Genomic DNA, 23,148 nt, shown 5'->3' with positions numbered 1-23,148 from the left:
CCAGGCATGTGCCCTTGACTGAAATCGAACCCAGGACCCTTTGGTCCGCAGGCTGACAGTCTATCCACTGACCCAAACCGGCCAGGGCTATAGGTTCCTTTTTAAGTTGTACATTGATTACGAAAGGCTTGGTTTTTTCCTCATGTGATATTATCATGTGTCCACCAGAGGGCAGGAGTGGCAAGGCAGAGGGTAGGAAGAAGGTATGCTGCAATTGTCCAGAAATTCTTATTGTTGTTCGGATCTTTCCTGGCCTCCGTTTCCATCGATGACGGTGTTTTTATTCATTCCACAAACATTTACCGAGTACCCACTACATACCATGCACCTTCAAGGTAACACCAATGGTGGCTATGGAATAGATTAGTAAATATAATTTCATAGGAAATTGCAAAAGGGCAATTATGATACAGGTTTTCTGGTGATAAATTCTTCATGAGAGGCCCAAGCCATATGTCGCAAGAGGATGCACCTGGATCCACCTGGGTAGGAGTGTCAGAGAAACCTGAAGTATGAATAGCCTCTCCATGTGTGTTAGAAGGTTGGGGGTGGGGAGCAGTGGAAGTGATCACTGAGGTTGAAAGGGGTATGTAGAAGGATTTGGGAGGACCTACTACCACAGGGATAATAGGGGACAGACTAGAGTCAAGTCTAAGGGGGGAAAAACAGGTGACCTATTTAGAGATGCTCCTCTGTGGTAGAGGTTGGAACCTGGTGGGAGAAGAGGCCAATTAAGAAATTGACTGACAGGCGGGTACTAGAGGATGGCACCTCTAAGGGCTTCAACAGTGTGGGAACTGACAGGACAGGTCTATTGGGAGTTGCTCTGTAAGCAGAAGTAATATTGAATGTGAGTGCTGAGAACAAAGGGAGTGAGTGATCTGGAGGCTTTTGTCCTTGGTGACCAGGAAAGGCTGGAGAAAGAGAAGCAGTTATTTTGGGGATAGGAACTAGAGAATAGTTTTGAACTAGATGTGTTAATTAAAGCCTGTGTCCAATCGACTCTGGTAAGAACACACTGCTTGAGAGTCAAGATCTCAGACCTCGGGGGCAGGGGGACCATGGAAGGTGTCCGGTTCACACACCTCTGCTTGAATAGACTCCCCTGCCGCCTATCCTGGGATCAGACCTGGTGGGAGTAGCGCCCAGGCAAGCAAGGTAGTTCCCTCCCCTCTGAACAGGGTGTTAGGGTCTAAGGGCCCTTCACCACTGGTCTTTCACTAAAACGCTGGAGTCGGGGAGTCCCCCTTCTTTGTCATCTGCCACCATTACCTACTCCGGCTGCCCCCTGGCAGCAGCCCACACTTTCTGCGGTGATTTGGCTTTATTCTGCAACTTCTCTTCCTCAGCACCCCCAGATAGCCCTCTGGGTTATTGGGCTCTCTTCCTCTTCTTTAACTTGGGGTCATTTGTGAAAATCTCATGTTAGCAATGAGAAATGGGAATTCTCTGTCATTTTCCTCAGGAGCAGGGATTCTCCTAACACATTGTGGACCAGTAGTTTTATTGCTAGCTTTACCCAGTGGCCAGATAAGTTTCTATTGAACGAGTACAAAAAACGTTTCATATAAATGTTAAAGGCACGCTTTAAAAATAAATACCCATTGCATTTTGAAATTATTTCTTACATGTTCTTTAATATCTTTTAAAAGAATTCTCGTGATTGGCCACAAGCCTTAGAACAGAAAACATGAGAATTCTCGTGATCCGACCACAATGTTTTAACATAGGGGTCTGTGGCAAAGATAGGAAAGAAATTAACTTTTGATACCTGTATGTTGTAGACCTGTGTTTTATGCATTTTAAAAAACACTTCGGAGAGGGGGGTCTGTAGCACATAGTTAAGAACCCCTGCTTGAGAGGATGGGGACCAAGGAAAACTGGGAGGAGACCTGTAACTTTAGGCAGCTGCTAAAATTCACATCCCCTCTGTGACTCCTATCATTGCTGGCCCCGAGGATGGGAAGTTCCCTGGATGGATCTCCTGTTGGGTAGTCCAGCTTCAGCACCTTGGAGCCCATGGCAATTGCCTTTTTGGAGCACTGCAGGCTCAAAACAGTGGGGTACCCAGGAAGGTCAAGTTCTGTATGAGGGCGTATGTCACAGTGGGAATACCAGTATTATCCAGCTTGGAAATCAGCATCCCAACCTCTCTGAACTTCAGCTTCCCTCCCTGTAACATGAGGTTGACCCCATCCTAGCATTGTGGGCCCTAGATTCTCCCACCATCTTGGATTTTTTTCTGTTTTTCAGAAAAAAAGCGTGTAAGTACTTTGATCAAGGCAAGGGGACCTGCCCATTTGGAAGCAAATGTCTTTACCGCCACGCGTACCCTGATGGGCGGCTAGCAGAGCCTGAGAAACCTCGGAAACAGCTCAGTTCTGAAGGCACCGTGAGGGTAAGGACTTTGCCATCTCTCGTCAGGCACACTTCCTGTGGGCATTTCTAGCTACTGCTCCTGAGTTTTTCTCTAATAGTTAGGGCAACCAGAAATAGACAGCCTCCATATTGTCATTTTTGGTAACCAGGCTATTTTCTGGCTATTTTTGCAGTTCTTCAATTCAGTGCGCCTCTGGGATTTCATCGAGAACCGAGAAAGCCAGCATGTCCCCAGCACTGAAGATGGTGACATGACAGAGCTTGGGGACCTCTTCATGCACCTGTCCGGAGTGGAGTCGTCAGAACCCTGAAGACAGGTGGCTGCCCTGCATCTTGGGCTCCGCCAGCAGAGCCTTTCCCAAGTAGGGTGTGCAGAGCCTCCTTTACTGCAGCCCCAGGTAGTGTGTGGCTTGGATTTGAGTGGGGTTGTATTTAACCTGGGCTCTCAGCCATTCTCCATTATTACAGCCATGAGAAGAGTGAAGGATGTAAAATTAACCTAACAAGTATATGGAATCACTACTTTATAGCTGATATCTTAGTTGCACCTCAAGCTCCTCGAGGGGTGGGAGGGACGGGGGACTAGCTAAACAGCCAGACTGAGTTTTGATTGATTGCTTTTAAAACCAACTTGGCTCCTATCCTTCATGAGCTTTAGCTCCCTAGAAACTATTCAACTTGCAGTTGCCCCTAAAGCAGATTTCTTTTTCTTACCAAAGGATTCTTCATCCCTAAAAATGATTCCTTATAGTGACTTTCCATAGTACTTAGTGTGTGGTCAAAACCTGAGCTATACAGGGCTTTTCCAGAAACAAAAAATGGGCACTGCACGCCTTAGTGCCCCAAATCAGAGCAGGAGTCTCACTGCTATATAGTCAGTAAGCAAACTATAGACCTTCTTCCTTGTAAGGGGGGGCTCTTGAAGTAGCAGGAAGTGTGAGGTGGTAGATCAGGAGTAGAGCCCCTCATTTCTGGTTAGTGTTGTGGCCACGATTGGAGGAAACCTTACACATGTGCCTCCAGGGAAACATGTCCCTAGCTCTCCCCGGTGGGCTTGGTACACACGTGCTCTTGTATGTGCCTCCTGCCCAACCTATCTAGTCTTACCTGTAAAAAAAAAAAAATCCAGACCCATCAGTGGTCCTAAGCATGTCTTTTTATCATCAGTTGTGATTTTAATTGAAGAAGCATAATCTTGTGAATCAGAACAAACTCACTCTAAGCCTGAATTTACCTATTTTTATAAACAGTTATAGATATCAAATATTTTGTAAAATGCATTAAAGTGTGGGTAGAAAAAAAAGGTCTATTCTTACCTGAGTTTAGAGTGCTTTATGCATAATTTTTATAGTTAACTCTTTAGTGAAGGGTGACAACACAGGCAAAGGCTGAATTAAATTCATTCCTAGCAGAGGCACGAGTCCTGTTCCAGAAGGGATGAACAAATGGAGAGTTCAAGCTGTGAGCTTAACATTACTCTAAAAGGAAGAAACAGCCAGTAAGCCTACATTTAATTTATTTTATTAAAATAACAATTGAGGAACCATCAGATAACTGTATTTTGTCAGGCGCAATAAAAACAAAATTAAAACCCAAATCATCAAGAAAACCTGTATTCCTGGCTTCCTTGCATACACATGACGACTGTTGAGAGACAAGGCTGGCCAATGGCCCCACCCCATAGGGGCAGCTCCTGGAAGACAAAATTCAGCATGATGGAAGACTGCTCCCTGAGAGAGCGGAGACTTGGAAGGGGTAGGCCGGGCACCTCTTCTGGAAAACCATCCCAATGCATTGGAGACCTCCATGAAAAAGGAAGGGTCCCCAAACTCAAGTTCCATAGTACCAAAGCAGACGCCTTTAGGCGGCCATGGTCTCAACAGTCCTGGGCTGTTTGGTGCATTATGTGCAAAACTACCTGTTTGGCGCCACATCACTCACCACTATCTCTGAAGAAAGTCCTTCCTGTGATAAGCATTCCTCATAGGAGCTGATACTCAAAATCCACGTGTCCCCCCATGATGGCTGGTTTGCCTACCTTCATTTTCCCTCCAAGTGCTTTTTCTTGCCCTAAAAGTACTTGTGTAGCCGATGGCCAGGGTCCCAGATCATATATTGCCATCAGCAGCCACTGGTGAATCTGGAGAAGGCTCAGCTCATGAGCATGGAGGATGCAGGTAGGGAGCAGGAGAAACCAGCATTGTAAATGGCTTCCTTCTCCCAGGACCAGAAAGGGTAGAAAAGAAGGCAACATGAAGTAAGGCCCTGTGAGTAGTCTAGAAGGTCCTTAGCAGCAGCTTCTCTGAAAACAAGCTCTCTGCTCCCATAGAAAGGGAGCAGAAAGGTGGTGCCTGCTGACTTCCCTTCCTCCCCTGGTGGCCTGAGTACAGGTGCAAAGTCAGCTAGAAGACAGGCAGTCTAGGGGACGTGGTCAGTGTGCAGGCATTGATGTCCTCGGTGTGGGCTGCCCGATGCAGGGATGGCTCAGAAGCGCTCCTGTTGATTTTCGGTAGAGAGTGTTGGAGCAGCTCAATGGACGACAGGATCTGAAACAGAGCCACAAAAAGGTCTCATTATGTGGGCCTTGGCGTTTCCACAGCAGCAGCAGCTTTCAATTAGGAATCCAAAGACGCAAGCTGTTCTCCTCACCCCACCTGTAACATCTTGTGGAGAACACGAGCTCTTCCCTGTTTAACCAGTTACTGCTATGATACTTTTTTAAATTCAAAGCCTACATCTATAGATGCTTATGGCATACAAGTGGTTTTAAAAAAAACACCAAAAAACCCACCACCACACTTCCTCGTAATTAAAAACTCCTGCTTCAATTTAATCAGTTCCAGCACCTTTGACCTAAGTCTTACCTGGGGAAAAAGAGGCCTCTCTTCCTTAACTTTCTTCACACAGTCGGCTACAAGCCGCTTCATTGCTTTGGGGCAGTTCTTGTATAGCTTACTAAGGTCTGGGGAGGCATACCCTCGGCCCACCATGAAGATGATCTAAGGGAAAGAAAACAGTTGAGGGAATGGGTGATTAACACTGACAGCAGCAACTTCCAACCCTCCAGCTGCACAGACTGGCAGGAGGCCCAGGAGCTTCACAGCAAGTTAGGCCCTTTACTGCAGTGCACGTACCTGATCTCGGTTGTTGATGTGGGAGTAAGGTAGCTCCCCTGTCATGAGCTCATACAGCACAATGCCGTAGGAGTAGACGTCAGACTGGAAGCTGAACGGGTTGTTATCCTGCATTCGGATCACCTCTGGGGCCTACAGGGACAAAGTGCATTCCTCACCATCTGCACCCAACACACCCAGGGGCCAAACTACCCCTTCCACTGGCTATGAGAGTCCTTTCCTCTGTCCTCTATAGCTCTTCCCTAAAGGGCCCCCCTGACACCCTCAGGGGCTGGCTAATTCGAGCTCAGAAATCCTAGTCTCTGGTATCTAGCACTCCCTTTCAAGCTCTATGCTTGAGCATGGTTCTGATCACCAGCTTCTTCCAGGAAACCCAAATTCACCCCCGGCTGTCTGATACAGAAAGCGTCAATGAGGTGGCCTGGACTTGGGGGAAATGTGTAGAAATGTTTGACATTTTGCACATAGACCTGCGGGGCACCCCTTCCCTGTACCCTCCTCGTGGGAGCCATGCCGCCTCACCATCCACAGGATAGAGCCGGTGGGTTGTTCGACCTGCTGAGAACCACTCCAGCGTGACTTCACTGTTGCCAAACCAAAATCTCCAATTTTCACCGTCAGGCCTTCATGGAGAAATATATCTCAATGCTTGTTAAGGACTCTGGTTTCAAAACACTGGTCAAGTTAATTTTGAAAAACTTACCCAAATTCTTACCTCCCATCTGCCCCCAAGCCTGCTTTGCACTGGATTGGCTAGGGTTTCTAAAGGTTTAAAAAGTACTTTTGAAATGTCCCTTCTTCCAGGAGGCATGCAAAGAACGCTTGGAGTGCAAAATTTTTTGGCTCCAGCCCAAAACAAGGCTGTTTAGCCCCTGCTGCTTCTCCCCATTTACACATCTAGGTGCCAGGTCCCTGGTCCGTGACCTTCCCACATAATGTAGGTGCCTGAAACCCCAAGACTTAAGAGTGCAGGTGCGCCTCAGAGCTGTGCATGGCCTGCTGTTACATTTGTTTCTCCCAGTGTTCTGCCCTCAAATGGCACGTGAATAACAATAGAGCAAATCACTCAATAAATACTGAATGTCCTAAGACATTTCTTATTAGAACAGGTAGCACTTGATGTCTTCAAAATCAGAACCAAACTCACCTCATTTCTGGGTAGTCAGGCAGTTGAAGGCTGCCTTGTGATCTGCTGATGCCCAGTAATTCACCTTAAAATCTGTGGTATCTGCTTTCATGGCATAATGTATTGGTCCCCAAAAAACCACTACTAAAAAGTATTCCATACCTCAGACGTGTACCCCAAATAAGCCATGTCCCATAATCAAACTCAATACAACTGTCATGCCTGTCATGGCCAAGAAGCAAAACAGCTGTAATGCCACACTCCTTTCCAAGAAAAAGGGTAGGAGAGGGAGGGAGATGTGAAATTGTTACATTTCATGTCCATTAGTGTGAAAAATGCCTTAATTCATTATTTCTACAAAAGCACATTAAACCTTAGAAAGGGGAAGAGTTGATTCTAATAACCTCTAAGGAAATTATTTCTGTACATTTAAGCCAGACAATTATAAGTAGTAATTTTGAAAATCTTACATTTGGCTTCACCTATGTTCTGACGAGATACACAGTATCCACAAACTAGGGGGTAAAAACAAAAGACAAAAAAGCCCCACCCACACCCCCTAGTTAAATTTAGTAATAAACAGCATAATAATAAAACTAAACCTATTTCAAGCATAACCCAAACACATCTCTCTCTCATGGAATCCTTTCCAAGGTCACTTTTGCTGAAATAACTTTGAAATGGAAGTCTCCCTTGTTTTCCTAAATTGAGAACTAAGCAGTCAAACCACCACCAAAGGATACTGTTGGATTTCATGTCTCTGTGGATGATGTTCTTTGCATGCAAGTAGCTGTAAAGGGAAAACAGTTTAAGGGACCTGGCTAGAAAGCAGCTTCCAACTACTACTAAGAAGCAAAACACCTGAAGGCCAGGCTCCCAGTGGAGCCACGTTTGGGGATGGGCCCTGTGATAGGCAGGCAGGGCCACATCGTGCCTTACCCTGAAGGTCAAGACTAGAGCAAAATGGAGCGACTCTTTAAGTATCTATTTTAACCAAAAAGTAATTCTCACAACCAAAATGCCCCTTAACTGATTAACAAATAAAATGCAGCATATATCCATATAATGGAATATTATTCAGCCACAGAAAGGAATGAAGTACTGATATATACTATAATATGGATGAAACTCTCAAAAACATGCTAAATGAGAGCAGCCAGACACAAAAGATCTGTTGTTATATCTTGAAAATGTTCTAAAATAAATAGTGATGGTTGCACAACTCTGAATATATTTAAAACACACACACTGAGTTGTACACTTTAAAGGGGTGAATTTGACGATATGTGAATAATATCTTTAATTTTTTCCTAAAAAGTAATTGTGACTAGTTATTTCCGAAAACATAGGTAGAAATGAGCTTTTATGTAGCACTTACAGCACAGCTGAGCTTAAGCCCCCAGGTATGTGGTGGTGTGAGGAGTCCACACTCTTCCACATAAGGTACTCTAGAGGAAAAGTTTCAGAAGCACTGCTCTGGGCTCGCCAAGAATGGAAGGAATGAACACCTTTCACAAAGAAATGTGTCAAGCACAGAGACACAAAAGGGTAGTATGTAATGGAGGCGCCGAGCATGACCTTGGAAGCATTATCCTACAAGTGACATCTGATGCCCACTCCCATAGCTGTAAGGCTGGGTGGCTGGATTTTAAGGGCAGTGGCTGAAAACAGAATCTGAGTCCCAAGATAGCAGCCTCAGCTTGGATGAGGAACATGAAAGTGTCATTCCCATACCAGAGGCTTATTTTCAGCTATGCAAAAATATCACAGAAATCACTTAACAGACTTGGCTTTTCCTAATCCTGATTTAGGGACAAGTTGATGCTTGGACCCCAGACTCTGTAGTCATCAGGCCATCTACTCACTCCATTCCCTGAGCTGTCTGCCGGGCAATGTCAATCAACTGGAACATCTGGAACTTGGTCTCTTGGACATGCAGGTGTTTGTAGAGGCTGCTGCCCTCACACCATTGGGTCACAATCGCCAGGTTGTCCTTCGTCATATACCCCATAAAGAGCAGAATGTTCACGTGCCGTGTTTTGCTGGTGGAGGGAAGAGAGAAGGCTATGAACTTTCCCTTGTTTCAGATTAAGGAGATCTACTCTGCTTCCTCACTGACAACAAATCCTGTATGTTCTTGACACCACTCGTGCTTACAATCTGGGTGGCTGGCAAAGCAAACAATAATCCATTTGGTGTTCTGAGCTGTCAAAGGAACCCACCAAGACTCACGATTCACCTCAGTGCTGGCCTTGTTTGTATAAAGGACATTCTCTTTATCATTGTGCATTCACGATTCTCCCCACAGGGGTCAGCAGGACCCCTCATTGGTGGAATTCAACATTATCCAACTTATTGCTACTACAAATCTAAATAGTGACTCAGAGATTTGAAAGTTGAAGGTCTGACATCCAGAATAAGAAAACTTGGCCATAAAAAAGAGCTCATGAAAATAAATGTGAAATGGAACCTATTTCTCCCTACCTCAAACCAAAACCCAAGAAATAGAACCTGGGCTAATGAGTATAGTGTGCCCAGAGACCTAAAGCAATAGAGGGGGTCTGCTCATTCTAAAAGTTTGACAACCACATAAGCTGGAAGGAAACCTTCCATTCCCTTTCACTTGAAAGGGAGGAGTTAGAACCACAGGCCTCCACAGTGAACTCTCACCACCAGTCCCAGCCATAGGCCCTCAGAGACAGGTCTGCACCATGTAAGCCCACTTACTCTATGGTTTGTGTACCATCACCAGTCCCCACCCCTGCCACTCCAGGAGGGCCAGACAGGCCTGCTTTCTACTCACCGCAGGACAGCCACCTCATTCCTGAAGGCCTGAAACTGCTCTGGTGTGGGGTCAACAACCTTTAGGATCTTTACTGCAACGTCTCCTGCAAATTAGTTTGTAGTCAGTATAATCAGTTGAATGATCTTACTTTACTTTTCATGGACCCTAGTTTTGAGATACAGTGAATCACTTATTCAAAAATCATGTACCTAGAAAGATGGAACAAATATGCAAAATTCTAAATTATTCAAGTGGCTGAAAGAAAGTTACATAGGTTACACTACCATCCTTTAAATACCACCCTACAAGCCCTAGCCGGTTTGGCTCAGTGGATAGAGCGGTGGCCTGTGGACTGAAGGGTTGCGGGCTTGATCCCCAGTGGGGAGTGTGCAGGAGGCAGCTGATCAATGATTCTCTTTCATCATTGATGTTTCTATCTCGCTCTCTTCCTCTCTGAAATAAATACATACATACATACATACATACATACATAAATACATACATACATATCACCCCACAGGGTTGAACAGGCTTGGTTTAAACTATTCCTAGGAAGCCTGGCTTCCTGAGGTAAGGGCATGTGTGACAGGTCACACAAACTGGGCCTGTGAGGATGACATCAGTGGGTAGACATGAATGGCCCAGCAGATACTGAATCTTGGGGCCAGAAGGCTGGTGCCAGGAAGGAGGCCATTTAGCAAGCAGTTGTTAAATTTAGCCACCACGTTTCAATGAGACCTGAGATGGTCCGTTGTACAAATTCAAAGATATATATTGAAATTAAGCTCCTTTGCTTTCAATGCTATTAAACAATTCCTAACGATTAATAGTGATGCTTACTATATCCTGGCACAGTGTGTGTTTTCGCAGGCATTATTTCATTTAATCCTCACAGTTGCCTTATGACATACATATTGTTATCCTCATTTTACAGAAAAAGAAGTTTATAGCCACAAACCAAAGTGCTGGAATCAAGATTAGATAGAACCCCCAGTCTGACTCCAATGGCTATTTCTAACCATAATACTATCAAGTTACTGTTAATCATTATCAATCACTGTGAGCCTCTTTATATTACCTTAGAAATATCTATGGATCAATTCTACTTTATATTTGCTACCAATTTAGAAGCCAATTTCAAAAATGCTTTTATGTCGTATTTATCAAAGAACTTATAATAAGTTACTTGAAGCCCTATTAGGACCTTGGATTTTCATGGCAAATAAATTTACTAACACAGCCTTTTGCTGATCAAATAAAGTAGGAGTCAGTTGAATGGCACCTTGGAAGTGATAGTTCCTCCACCTATCAAGCACATCATATCCTTGCAACCTCTGTTGGAGCATTCCTCACTTCACTTTTGGGGAGCACCAACTGGTAGGTAGTTCTTGAAAAAGTCCCAAACTGTTGCACTGTGATCTCTGGTTTTATCAACTAAAACTAAAGTCCACTTAACAGCAGCCTCCACCCAGGCTTTCATCCAATTCCCTGGCACATGTGTTTACCAAGCCGGGCTGCCTGTGAAGTTGCTGCTGACCTGGGATGGGAGTTGCACACTATATTCAGAGCTGCCTTCTGGGAAGATGGAGCTAGTAAACCATGAAGCTCCAACCTCAAGTTCCTTATGACTGAGTAGGATTAGCATAACTGCTCATCTTGGAGCATTTGAGCCAAGAAAGGGGAGGGGAGGGGTGAGAGAAATATGAGCTGTGTTCAGAAAACTCTAGCATGGGATTTGGGCACCTGCAGGATAGGAGAGAAGCCAGGAAAGAGTCTGCTGCAAGAGCCCAGGTAAGATGCAGGCACAGTGGTGGCATGGGAATAGAAAGGAGGGGGTGGAGGCAAGAAGCCCTATGAAGGTAAAATCCATGTGGCAGCCAACTGAGTGGCAGGGCTAGGAGATGGCAATGCTGCTGGCCCAGGCACTGGGCAGAGCTTGAAAGGGGCAGGCCAGGGTGGGGTGCAAGAGGAAGGCTTGGGGAGATGCTGTATTGTTCCTCAGGAACTTCCTAGTTCACGAGCCCTTCCCTTTTTTACAGCTTTCCTCCAGACATGCTCCAGGTGCCACTAAACTCATCCCCAGTGGCACCAATTTTAGACCTAATCTGTAATGCAACCTCAGAGCTCAGAGGATTCACTGGGAGCCCAAGCTTGCTCACAGTGACTCATTTGACTTGGTAGTCAGCTGATCATCCTTCACTTCTAGCCTCCATTTTTTGGAAGAGTGAACGGGGATAATTAAAAGTTCATATTTTCTTTGTTCCATCATCACAGCCCGTTCAAATCCACCCATCTCTCTAAATTCTATTATCCAAAGATACATCATAACTCTGTGAGCTCCACAATACCTGAGTCTTCATGCAAGTCATCGATAGGAAAACCGAACAGGGTCATAGACAAGAGTCCTATGGCCCCCACAGGGATGCATCTGCCAGCCAGCTTACAGTAAACAGTTACAATAACAGATTATATGTAATTTCTCACAGAAGCCAGACTCTATATGACCCCACTTCATTTACGTGTAAATATTCTAAGAATTTCCATGATAGGCAGTCAGTCTGCAAGGGACAATGGGCAAACATAGGAAAACGGAGTTTAACTCATATAAAGAACAGTTTTCCTATTGGTAGGAACTGCCCAGAGTTGGAATGATTTCTCATGGGATCCTACAGCCTCCACCCCCAGACCTCACTCCTATTAGCCTATCCCCTCATTTACTCTAATGAAGCCATCAAGGCCAGGTGAGTGGTCCACTTTGCACCTGCTGGTATCTGCACCACCCTCAGGCTTCATACAAATGCCATTTCCTCAGCAGACTCCTCCCCTACCAATCTACAAAAACTGAACTGGGCCTGCCACTCCATGCCTGCTTTCCTCCATTTTTCTGCTTAGCACTTATAACACACTATATACTTTACTTTTCTTGGTTATTGTCCTCATCAGAATATAAACTCCATTAAGAGAAAGAATTTTTATCTGTTTTGTTCACTGCTTCATTCCTAGCCCCTAGAAGAATGCTTGGCATTAGAAGAATACTCAGGAAGCATTGCAAAGGAATGAATTCTAAGATGCAACTGTAAGCAAGATAAGTTATGAATTAACAAGCTGTCTGTTTGAGGCTCTGGAGTGGGAAGTGGGGAATATTGAGGACTTAGCTGTTTGCAGCCCAGGTTCAGAATCAGTTTCTGGCAGGTAAGTCAGGACTCAGTGCCCAGCCTGAGGCCCCCAGGCCTTGCCTGGCCCCAAGTCTGTAGAATTAAGTCCCGGCTGGCTCAAAACAAAGACGGCTCTCCAAACTATCCAAATACCTTTATAGCTGGCAATCTTTCAACATCTACAGGATGGTACTGATCACATTAGCAAGTAATATAAAGGACAAAGGTAAACAGCCTTTCTGTGGAGGGCAGCTACATGAAGTAGTTAACCAGAACTTCTTACTTTCCCTTAATAGTAAAGTCAGAAGCAAATACACTACAAACAAGTTAAGACATGTTCCTGTAGGTTATTGTGTTGTTGTGTTTTTTTTTCTCTTTTGGATTCCAAATTTCTTTTCTTTTTTTTTCCAATTTTTTTATTAAGGTATTATATGTGTATGTGTTTTTAAGGAGATGTTATCTCACTCATCGTCATTGGAGAAGAAGAGCTGTTGTTATTGGTAAATTTGGAATGTTTTAACACTAATTCATTTCCCCATTGGGATTGTCTAAAATTTATACACACACCCTGTTTTCTAGAACAGAATAGAACAAACACCATTCCTCCTCTTCTTATTGACTCAGTGAAAGTTATAAACTTCAGCGTTGGGCTGAGATGGGGATCCCCAGACAAGGGTTACGCCACACTGCTTGCCTCACACTAAGTGGCGTAGGTTCTCCAGCTGAGAGACCTGCTTGAGGATTTTGCCGCCTTCTTCTCATGCTGTCAGTGATGGTCCCTGCCATCAGTCTACAGCCTCTATTGCTATCTTCATGCCCTTTAATGTGTTATTTGTAATGAGCAGAGACTAACAAATCAGACCCCAAACTTAATGCTTAAAAGGAGGCTCTGTACTTGAACCCCAGGGCTGCCTCTTTACATAAAGTGAGCTTTTAGTTCATGGGTCCAAGGTCTCCTTCTCAGCTGCTTTGAGACCCTTCTGTTTACTTTCACACCTGCTAGGTAGAATCACAAATTTTCAAAAATCATCAAAATAGCTCTCACTGATAAATTGAATACAATACTGTATACAGGAACCAGAAAAACATTAACAAAGGGGGTGGCAAGGAGAGTACAGCACAAAACACTCAATCTAGAAATTATGGTTTCCTTGACCCATTTTTCTTCTTTATTCAGAGATCATGGCTCTCTTTTTGAGGGGCTGACATAAAAGTCCATTGCTCCTCGCTCCTCTGACTTTTCAGACTTTAAAAAACTAGAATCTTAAAAGCATTAGACATATTATCTACCTTCGAACAGGAGACTTTATGGCAGCATCAGTATAACAAATAGATCTTATCGCAGTCTAAAAGCTCATGATTGAGAAAAAACACAAGCTCATAAGCAGTATTGTGGCAAATCTAACTAATGCTTTAAAAATTATGTGCTCAATCAGGAAACTTAAATTTGGACACAATTTACACTGCATCTATTGGCTTTTAGCTGATGCTTAAAAAAATACGTAGCATAAAAATGATTAAATGCTCCCAATGGAAGCATTAAAGCAATAGTCACTGCTCTAACTCCTACAATTACTATCAGATTTGTTGTTGCAAATACAAGCACCTCTATCCTTTCCTAAGGGGTCACTTAGACATTTATGACATCTATTTGGGTAATATTCTGCAAGAGTATAATTTCTCAGAAACCCACAGGCAGGCCACTAGTATATTATATAGAATTTTCAAAGGAAAAGGAATCATCCTACATGTAATTTACAAACATTCACTCCTGTGCCAGTCCCTTAAAGAAGGAGAAATTTGTCAGATGATTAGTTACAAGTGGTAAACTCATATTCATGAACTTAAGGTTCAGGTAATATTGGAGGTGTTTCTCGGTTTTCAAAACCTTGAATTTTAATGCTCCATTCACAGGATGCCCTTAACCTCTCTCAATCTTTGCCGGTTTACAAATAAAGATAATATGGGAGCATCCAAAGTGGAAATATAGGCACGTAGGCACTTTAGGTATTTTTAGTTTTTGTTTGTTTGCTTTTTAAAAATATGAATTTATAAGAGATGTCTTTTTAGGAACATGTAGCATTTTAAAGGCAATACTTCTTATAATGTTAACATCCTAAAGCCAGAGGCATTAAAAACCTGACAGAAAATGCTAAGTATTTAGTTGCCAAATACACAAGCTGTGGCTACAGACATTGCAATAGTACATTTCTTCCAAGAGAAAAAGTGTTTCCATTAGAATGAGAATACTAACCACTCCACAGATCCAAGAAGTAAGCCTCTGAAAGCTCCCTTCCCTATTTGATGGGGATTCCCACAGCCAATCCCAGGGCAGAGCTCCTGGCTCTCCTGTGCCCAGATGTTTGACCAGAGGCATGATGGTTCCCCTCTCAGGACCTGTTTTCTTACATGTAAAATCTCTAAGGTGCTTCCCAGCTTTAAGTTTATCGAATCCATGCTCCCCTCATAGCAGCAGATTCTTACTCATTTATAAGAAGCTTCAAAGCATGTCCCTCATGCAGCCTGTATTTAATCCGTGTAATAAAAGCCTAATATGCAAATCAACCAAATGGCAGAATGACCAGTCACACTATGACGCGCACTGACCACCAAGGGGCAGACGCCCAATGCAGGAGCTGCCCTCTGCCCACAGGCCCCAGGCCAGCCAAGGGAGGTGCCAGTGGAGGCCCCCCAATCGCCCGCAGAGGGAGGCGACCAGCGGTGGCAGCGGGGGGCAGGGCCAGACGGCCAAGGCAGGTGCCAGTGCCCCCACCCCCACCCCGATCGATCTGCCAGTTGCCCCACAGATTGGCCCTGATTGCTGGCCAGGCCTAGGGACCCTACCCATGCACGAATTTCGTGCACCGGGCCTCTAGTCAGTTTATGAGAAGATTCCCTGACATTTAGGGCTCACCTCTTGTTCACCAATTTCCAATTATCCTGACAACCTTATACCAATTACGGCATTGTGGAGTCTAAAATGAATGCTGTGAAATCTCGCTGAAATATTAAATTCAATCTTCAGATGTAATCCAGTATCTCTAGAGAGTGCTGCTGTGAGCTACAGAGCTTGCTGAATCCTATCCCCCTCCTATGCTCTCTGTACTGAAACTTGACTTCACTCACCCCTTTAAGTAAAGGCCCCAAACTTACCATGCCACTTGCCCTTATAAACAGTTCCAAAGGAGCCTGACCCAATCCGAGTGGAGAGCATCACTTCACTGGCTTCTATTTCCCAGTAATAACTGGAATCTCTCTGTCCACGAGGCCTCTGAAACAATCAGATCATTAAATACATTCCATGGAATGGTAAAGGTCTATTTAACAAGGGTTTCAAAGGAAAGATCAACTCCATCTATTCTCATACATTTTGAAGATAAACTTACTAACTATAATTCCAATTTTTGTTCAGAAAATACCATCTTAGTTGCACCCTCCCTTACAACAAACCAGCAAGTTTTCCTAATGCAAGCATACCAAAAATGGCACGACATTTATAATACGATTCATCAAATGTTTTTTATTAGAGTCCCCTGCCTCCCTAAATTAAAAGCATTCTCATTTCTAAGTTTTTCCTACTGACCCCTAACCTGCAGGAGATACTTTGGCTATACTCACAATTTTGTTTTTCTCCTGGGTCCCAGATCCTGGTGCCCGCTCTCTCTGTGCCGGCACAGGGGTTTTGGGCTGTGACCAGCCCGTTGGGCTCAGATTGTTGGGGCTGCTGGACAAGGCTGAAGGTGAGGCTTAATAGACAAGATAAACAGAATCCACACATGGATAAGCCAAAAGAAGATACACAGCATAAAGAGCAAAAGCCCATTACTATTTGCTAAGACTTTGGACAAGTACCTGATTCACTGTGACTTCGGATTGCATCCTGAAATAGAAAAGGAAAGCTGGTCAATTTCTGCATTAGAAAAGATGTTCTCTGGGGAAGCGGGAGGGGAGGATTTGCAGGAACAAAGTAGATGACAAAATCTCTAAATACAGTCTAATTATACACTTTTCTTTAATTAAATTCACCAAATGTCACTGGCTAATATTTCCAATATTGTTATCAAATATTAGGAGGACTGATGTTAATTTTTCATATATGATGAAAACCAAATTATCTCAGAAGAAAGCAATGCACACAGCAAACATACGATTTAAGGAAAGCTAGCAAAGTTACTATCAGCTAAGATCTTTCCAATGCTTGGGGATCTTGCTCCCGTGAGGCCAAAAAAAAAGTAGGGATTCAGTGGCAAGCTCACTCTTACTCCTCTAGGAGTTTATTAGGGCACATTGGCCAGAAGCTGGATTTGATATGAGTGAGCCATGACTTTATCACTTTATCCAAGCCTAAAAATCATGGAAAGATGAAAGGATCATAATCTCCTAGTCCAATACCTACATTTTACATATAAGAAAACAGTGTAACAGGTCAAAAGACCTGGCCAGGGTCACACTGCCAGTAGGTGGCAGAACTAGAACAAGAAACCATCACGAGGGATCTCAGCTCCTCAGACCTTATGGGCAAGCTCTGAAATTAGTTACTCTCTAGGTGGGTAAGACGTCAAATGCTATCTGTAGAATTTATTACAAACTGGGTGAAAGTTAAATCACAAGGCCTTCCACAAGACCTAAATACTCTATATATCCTCACTTAAGAGTATATAAATAGTAACAATATAAAACCACTTGGCCCACACATCCTCAAAAAGGGTATTTTTCTGGGAAATCCTATCCTCTTGTTTTCTCTGTGTCACCATAGTTAAGGTAAGATACTTTTTTCCACACAACTATTACTGGAATGCTGCCACTCCATAACATCTTCACAGGATTTAAAGAAAAATCATAAACCAAGTTGCCCTTCCTGGCCTTGGCAGCCCCGACCAAAGCATCTTCAGAGTTCACCAATAAAGCCTGGATCTGGGGTTCCCACACCTGGCAAGTCTTTAATAATCCCCTAGAGAGGTGTTTAATATCACAGATTACCATCCCCACTAGGACTCAGTAAGCATGTTTGGGAGAGCAGGTGGGAAGTCTAGGAACTTGTATGGTTTTAAGTACAACAGGATGACTGCCAGGAGGGGAAAATATTGGCCAAAAATAAACCTGAATTTTATTAAATACGCAGCAGCTACAGCTTTTTATCCAACTAATCTATTAGTTGTTTGCAGTCAAAGCATGACACAATGTATTTTATTGACCAGGATTATATTCCCATTCACTAGGATTTCTTTCTTAATGTCACAGTAATTTTCTTCCTTGTATCAGTTCTATACCACATATTTTATTCTGTACTAATATCTACAGTTGGATTGATTTATCCTAAAAGGGACCTTTCAATCATCTTGGAATCTAAATATTAAAGCAAGAATGTATACTTTAAGAATGCTGAATCATATGTGATAAAAACAAATCAAAATTTGCTCTCTCATGTTTCTCTCTCCCTCTCCCTTCCTCTCTCTTTAAAATCAATAAAAACATATCCTCAGGTGAGGATTAAATAAATAAAGTACAGAGAGGATTAAGCACAATGGCAGTGCTGGTTATTTTATAGTAAAAATAAAAAATTTTCACTTTTAATGTTTCCTTTAAATATTAGAGTATTTACACAGGAACAAGTCATATAGAAAAAATAAGTAACTGATATATTACCATATGATTAACAGGGCTAATTATGATAAAAAAAAATAGAAATAAAATTCATAGCTTATATACACATGACCTCACAATAATCCTGTGATACTCAAAGTGTCCCTCCCGACAAATGACCACTATAGACCCCATATCAGAAAGCCAAGTTTTTTTGTTGAGTTCCTGCCACCTCTGATTGGTAGGACAAGTGATTTGAGGGTTGAGTGAGGTAAACTGCACCTGAAGTGGCAGGTATCCCTGAGGTTCTTCAAGGAACAAATTATGATGTAGAGAGAGCATAGTTATCTCTGATAAATTTTAACAAAGGATTTTCAGGGCATATCAACCAAACTGACACGTTTGGTTTTTAAACAAGGTATAAATAGAATAGTGGTGCTGTACCAACCAAATCTAACTAGCACTGATCTTGGATTGGAAATGATTTTTAAAAAAATTTTAATGCCCTTAGCCTCAAAATCACATTTGAGAAACTAATTTCACCTGTCAGCAATACCACAGACAATATTTTTTTTTTTACTCCTATGTACTCTATTTCCAAAAAAAGAAAAAGAACATGAAAGCAAGTCTGACAATAAATACAAAATTTAACTTAGTGATTGTTTCCTTTCTGACAGTCTACTGTCTTGACAGTCTTAGCAATCCTGTTAATTGACAAGAAAGCAAAGGCATAAAGAAGAATACCTACTCTTCCCCTCAAACAAAATCCTCTGGACCACGCCCTGGGAGAAGCATTCAGGCTGTTATTCTAGTCCAAAGCAATGAGAAATAAAGAAGAATAAAGAACAAAGGAAGTAGTTTTAAGTGTATTCAGTTGTTATTAAAGATGAACTAGAAAGCAAACCAAACAAATAGAACATACCAAAGCCAAGAAAAGAAAAGGCGTTTGAAAGCACTAGCTTTGAGCACTTTTACATCTCCCTAAATACCTGCTTATTTAAATCCTGACTCCACCCTTTGATTTCTAAGTTAAAACATTTAAAGTCTTTCAGAGTTTGTAGTTTTCCATCACTATTATTTTTCTTTCCCACACCAAAATGAAACTACTCTTTATGTAGCTTATTCACTAGCTCACTGAAATCCTATTCAAATCTAACATGGAAAAAATGAATTCAAGGGTTAACATTTCTTTAGGAAATTTTAGTTCTCCACTTGAATGATATACTAACCAGATTACTGAGCCAATCTAAAGATGTAGTGGATAAAAATGAAATTAGAAAGTTCAGAGATCTGAGGAAGTGCTTATCAGGTTTGAAACCCAAAACTCTCTGGCACAACAGTCAATCCCACCCGAATTGACTGATTCCCATCACCACCCACAGGGCCCTATTATTACCTCAATCATCCTGCTGTCCACAGGTAGGGTAGTGCTGACCATGTGGACATTAGGTGTGGATGTCGACCTCTGCCTCTGGGAGAGGGAACCTTCAGAGGAGGGGCTGGAGGTGTTGAATGTAAAGGCGTGGGGTGTGGAGTATCTGTGCTGAGAACTAGGTGAGGAGAAGAAAGACAATTCCATGATTGACATGCATGCCTCCCCACTGGAAAAGTCATTCAACTACGTACTTCATTAAGATACTTGGGACACCCTAGCAGGTGTAGCTCATTGGTTGGGCATCATCCCATGCACTGAAAGGTTGCCTGTTCGATCCCTGTTGGCACTTGACAGAGTTGCAGGCTCAATTCTCAGTAGGGAGGAGGGTGCAGGAGGCAGCTGATCAATGTTGTGCTCTCACATTGATGTTTCTATCTCCCTCTCCCTTCCTCTCTCTAAAAAAATCAATACACTTATTTAAAAAAAGAAAAAGGAAAAAAGATACTCTGTGGTAAACCCTACTTGTACTACATACAACCTTTTACAAAATGTTCTTCTCTTTCAATATGCATCATTTAAAATTTTTCCTCTGTGTAGATGCTTTTGCATGCAAATTTTTGAAAAGGAAATAATACATGCTCTTGGAATTCATGTGAAAAGAACATCTAGAGCAGTGGTTCTCAACCTTTCTAATGCCGCGGCCCTTTAATACAGTTCCTCATGTTGTGGTGATCCCCAACCATAAAATTATTTTTGTTGCTACTTCATAACTGTAATTTTGCTACTGTTATGAATCGTAATGTAAATATCTGTGTTTTCCGATGGTCTCAGGTGACCCTGCCAGCGGTTCTTAACATGTGGGTCTAGAACCACAGGTTGAGAACCTTTGCTGTAGAGCCTAAGACCATTGGAAAACACAGATATTTACATTACGATTCATTAACAGTAGCAAAATTACAGTTATGAAGTAGCAACAAAAATAATTTTATGGTTGGGGGTCACCACAACATGAGGAACTGTACTAAAGGGTCGTGGCATTAGAAAGGTTGAGAACCACTGATCTAGAGAATACTCCAAATTTGTAGACCATCTCTGGAAAAGAACAGATTAGCATTTGCCAACCCACTAAACTAACTAGAACTTGCCCAGTTTAATTTAGAGACTAAGAGAATTTTAAGGAAAATTATTTAATAGTTAGACCTGCTGACCACGTCTATAAAAAGGCCAGCATTTTATCTACTGTGCATCCTCTCCTCCCATAACCAACTCACAAAGTCTGTTAATATGAGTTTCATTTTTATTTTTTTATTTTTTATCCTCACCCGAGGATATTTTTCCATCAATTTTTAGAGAGGGGAAGAGAGAGGGAAAGACAGAACTATTGATGTGAGAGAAATACATCGATTGGTTGCCTCCTGCACGAGCCCCGACCAGGGCCCAGGCCATGGAGGACCTGCAAATGAGGTATGTACCCCTGACCGGAATTGAAACCGGGAGCTTCGGTAACCAGGCCGACGCTCTATCTACTAAGCCAAACCTGCTAGGGCATGAATTCCATTTTTGGGTTGCAATATCTAACTGTGAATTAATCACTGGCCTCTAGCAGCCAATGCTACTCCCTCACAACCAGACTGGAAACACATTAAATATAACGTTTTCACTATTTGCTCTAAAGATGTTTTGCTCAGATTCAAGTAACCCCATGCATGAATTCAAGGGATAAAAGGCTTGTTTTTCTAGTGGAAACTGTTCTATTGCCTTGAAAAATTGCCTTCAAAGGTAACTCAATGTTTATAACCTCAGAGGCCAGGTTTCTTCTGTGAAATCTTCAGAAGCAAATACAGTTTTTTTGGTCAGACTTGCTTTTCAAATTATCAAGAAAAACAAAATCATACACAAATATATATCCAGATATTATTTCGATACAAGTCCCTTGTTCTAAGATATGCTGCTTTTAACAATTCTATGGTGGTTTCATAAAGGCCATTAAACATTTTACAATTATATATACATTAAAGTCAGATTTTTGACAAAGATGTAGCTATTACTTTAGGTTCCAAATTCACATGTAACACTAAGCAAGATGTAAAGTCAACAAACGCTCATTTTAAAGGTGGAAAACAGTAAAAGAAAATGTTCAAAATCACAGGTACATTACGAAGGGTGTTTACATAAAAATACCACCAAAAAATGGATTTTTAACCTTTGCTGACCAGGTTTTATCTACATGTTTCAATTATCCCTGTGAATTTCAATTTAACTGCAGAAAAGATACACTATTAAAATAGTATGTCTTGGCATTGAGATTACAAAGCAGAAAATTGAATGTTTGCATCCCTTTAAAAAATGAAAATTGTATCAAAAGTATGTTGTTTCAGAATTCTTTGTATTTACAATATTCATGCAAATTTGTGAACAAGCTTTCATTTTGATCAAACTGATCACCTACATTTTTATAATAAAACTGAAGACTCAAAAATATATATGTAATTAGATTCTTTTTAAAGATAGCAGTCTACTAAATACCATGGTCTTAGCAATGCAAGGCCACAGTAAGTTCAGTAATTGAGCGTTGAGCTATGAACCAGACGGTCACAGTTCGATTCCCAGTCAAGGCACATGCCCAAGTTGCAGACTCAATCCCCAGTAGGGGGTGTGCAGGAGGCCGCTGATCAATGATTCTCTCTCATCATTGATGTTTCTATCTCCCTCTTCCTTCTTCTCTGAAATCAATAAATTAAAAAAAGAAAAAAACCTTTAAAAAAATTTTTTGTTTTTATTACATCATTTTACATAGTTTTGGGACCCTTCTCCTGAGGCTCACCTCACTACATGAGGGCAGCAAAATCACAAGGTTTTAAAAATATGATGAGATATTAAGGGGCACACATAGTAATAGAAGAAACCTATAGTAAGAGCCACTTTCCAGAATGTAAGAGCCACAGGACCACAAAAAGAAAGTTCTACATTTTTCTCTACTACCAGTAAAGCAGCAAAGGGTTTACACAGAGAGGACAGAATGCAAAAAAACCCCTTTTCTTTTATATTCAGGATACAATCCCACCTCTCAAGTCCCCATTATAACTTAAAAACAAACAAACAAACAAAAACAAAACAGCTGTAATAAAAAAATTTACCTAACAGGCATCCGGGAAACAGACTCTCGCATCCGACGCATTGTCAAAGAAGGCAGTGCTGGGACTCCACTATCACCAATAGTGGAATTTGGAAACAATCTAAATGAAATCAGAGAAAGACTAGTTTATAGACTTGCAGTTATTTTATAATCAGCCTGACTTCCTTGCAAATTAAAGCTCCTCAAACTGAACTTTTCCTATTCACATTTTCTTTGATCATTTTAGGCTACCCAGAGTAAAGAGACCACCAACCCAAATGACTGGGTTTGAATGACCACAAATTGTGAACAATATTGACCTGTCAATGAACACTGCAGGCTCTATGTGTTTCTAGGCAATACTGGCCCAATGTCCAACTATGTCAAAATAATATTTTTTAAAGCTCCAGTAAGGCACGTTATAACATAAATCATGTAGAGCTTTTCTGGAAACATTCTGTCTCAGAAACACATAGATGAAAAGACTGAAATATAA

The 23,148-nt window shown here is 42.1% G+C and overlaps 2 protein-coding genes across 4 annotated transcripts in view; one reads left to right on the top strand and one right to left on the bottom strand.

The window, feature by feature from the left end:
- The window catches only part of MKRN2 (makorin ring finger protein 2), a 44,171-nt gene extending 40,448 nt beyond the window's left edge, over positions 1–3,723 (top strand). The window contains exons 7-8 of the mRNA XM_079794480.1: positions 2,254–2,398; positions 2,553–3,723. Of these exons, the coding sequence (XP_079650606.1) occupies positions 2,254–2,398; positions 2,553–2,690 (283 nt within the window). The 3' untranslated portion in view covers positions 2,691–3,723. The remainder of the gene's footprint in view (positions 1–2,253; positions 2,399–2,552) is intronic.
- A 155-nt stretch (positions 3,724–3,878) lies between these two features.
- The window catches only part of RAF1 (Raf-1 proto-oncogene, serine/threonine kinase), an 82,095-nt gene continuing 62,825 nt past the window's right edge, over positions 3,879–23,148 (bottom strand). For all 3 annotated transcript variants that reach the window (XM_079794470.1, XM_079794469.1, XM_079794471.1), the window contains 12 exons: positions 22,675–22,773; positions 19,559–19,712; positions 16,432–16,459; positions 16,198–16,325; positions 15,733–15,850; positions 9,443–9,527; positions 8,505–8,681; positions 7,383–7,429; positions 6,036–6,154; positions 5,514–5,645; positions 5,244–5,378; positions 3,879–4,925 (listed from right to left, as the gene is read on the bottom strand). In XM_079794470.1, the coding sequence (XP_079650596.1) occupies positions 4,782–4,925; positions 5,244–5,378; positions 5,514–5,645; positions 6,036–6,154; positions 7,383–7,429; positions 8,505–8,681; positions 9,443–9,527; positions 15,733–15,850; positions 16,198–16,325; positions 16,432–16,459; positions 19,559–19,712; positions 22,675–22,773 (1,366 nt within the window). In that variant the 3' untranslated portion in view covers positions 3,879–4,781. The remainder of the gene's footprint in view (positions 4,926–5,243; positions 5,379–5,513; positions 5,646–6,035; positions 6,155–7,382; positions 7,430–8,504; positions 8,682–9,442; positions 9,528–15,732; positions 15,851–16,197; positions 16,326–16,431; positions 16,460–19,558; positions 19,713–22,674; positions 22,774–23,148) is intronic.

This window comes from Cnephaeus nilssonii (genome assembly GCF_951640355.1).
Source record: "Cnephaeus nilssonii genome assembly, chromosome: 17".
In the NCBI taxonomy this organism is placed as follows: Eukaryota; Metazoa; Chordata; class Mammalia; order Chiroptera; family Vespertilionidae; genus Cnephaeus; species Cnephaeus nilssonii.
Note: the sequence above shows the minus strand (reverse complement) of the source record. Positions and strands in the feature narration are given on the sequence as shown.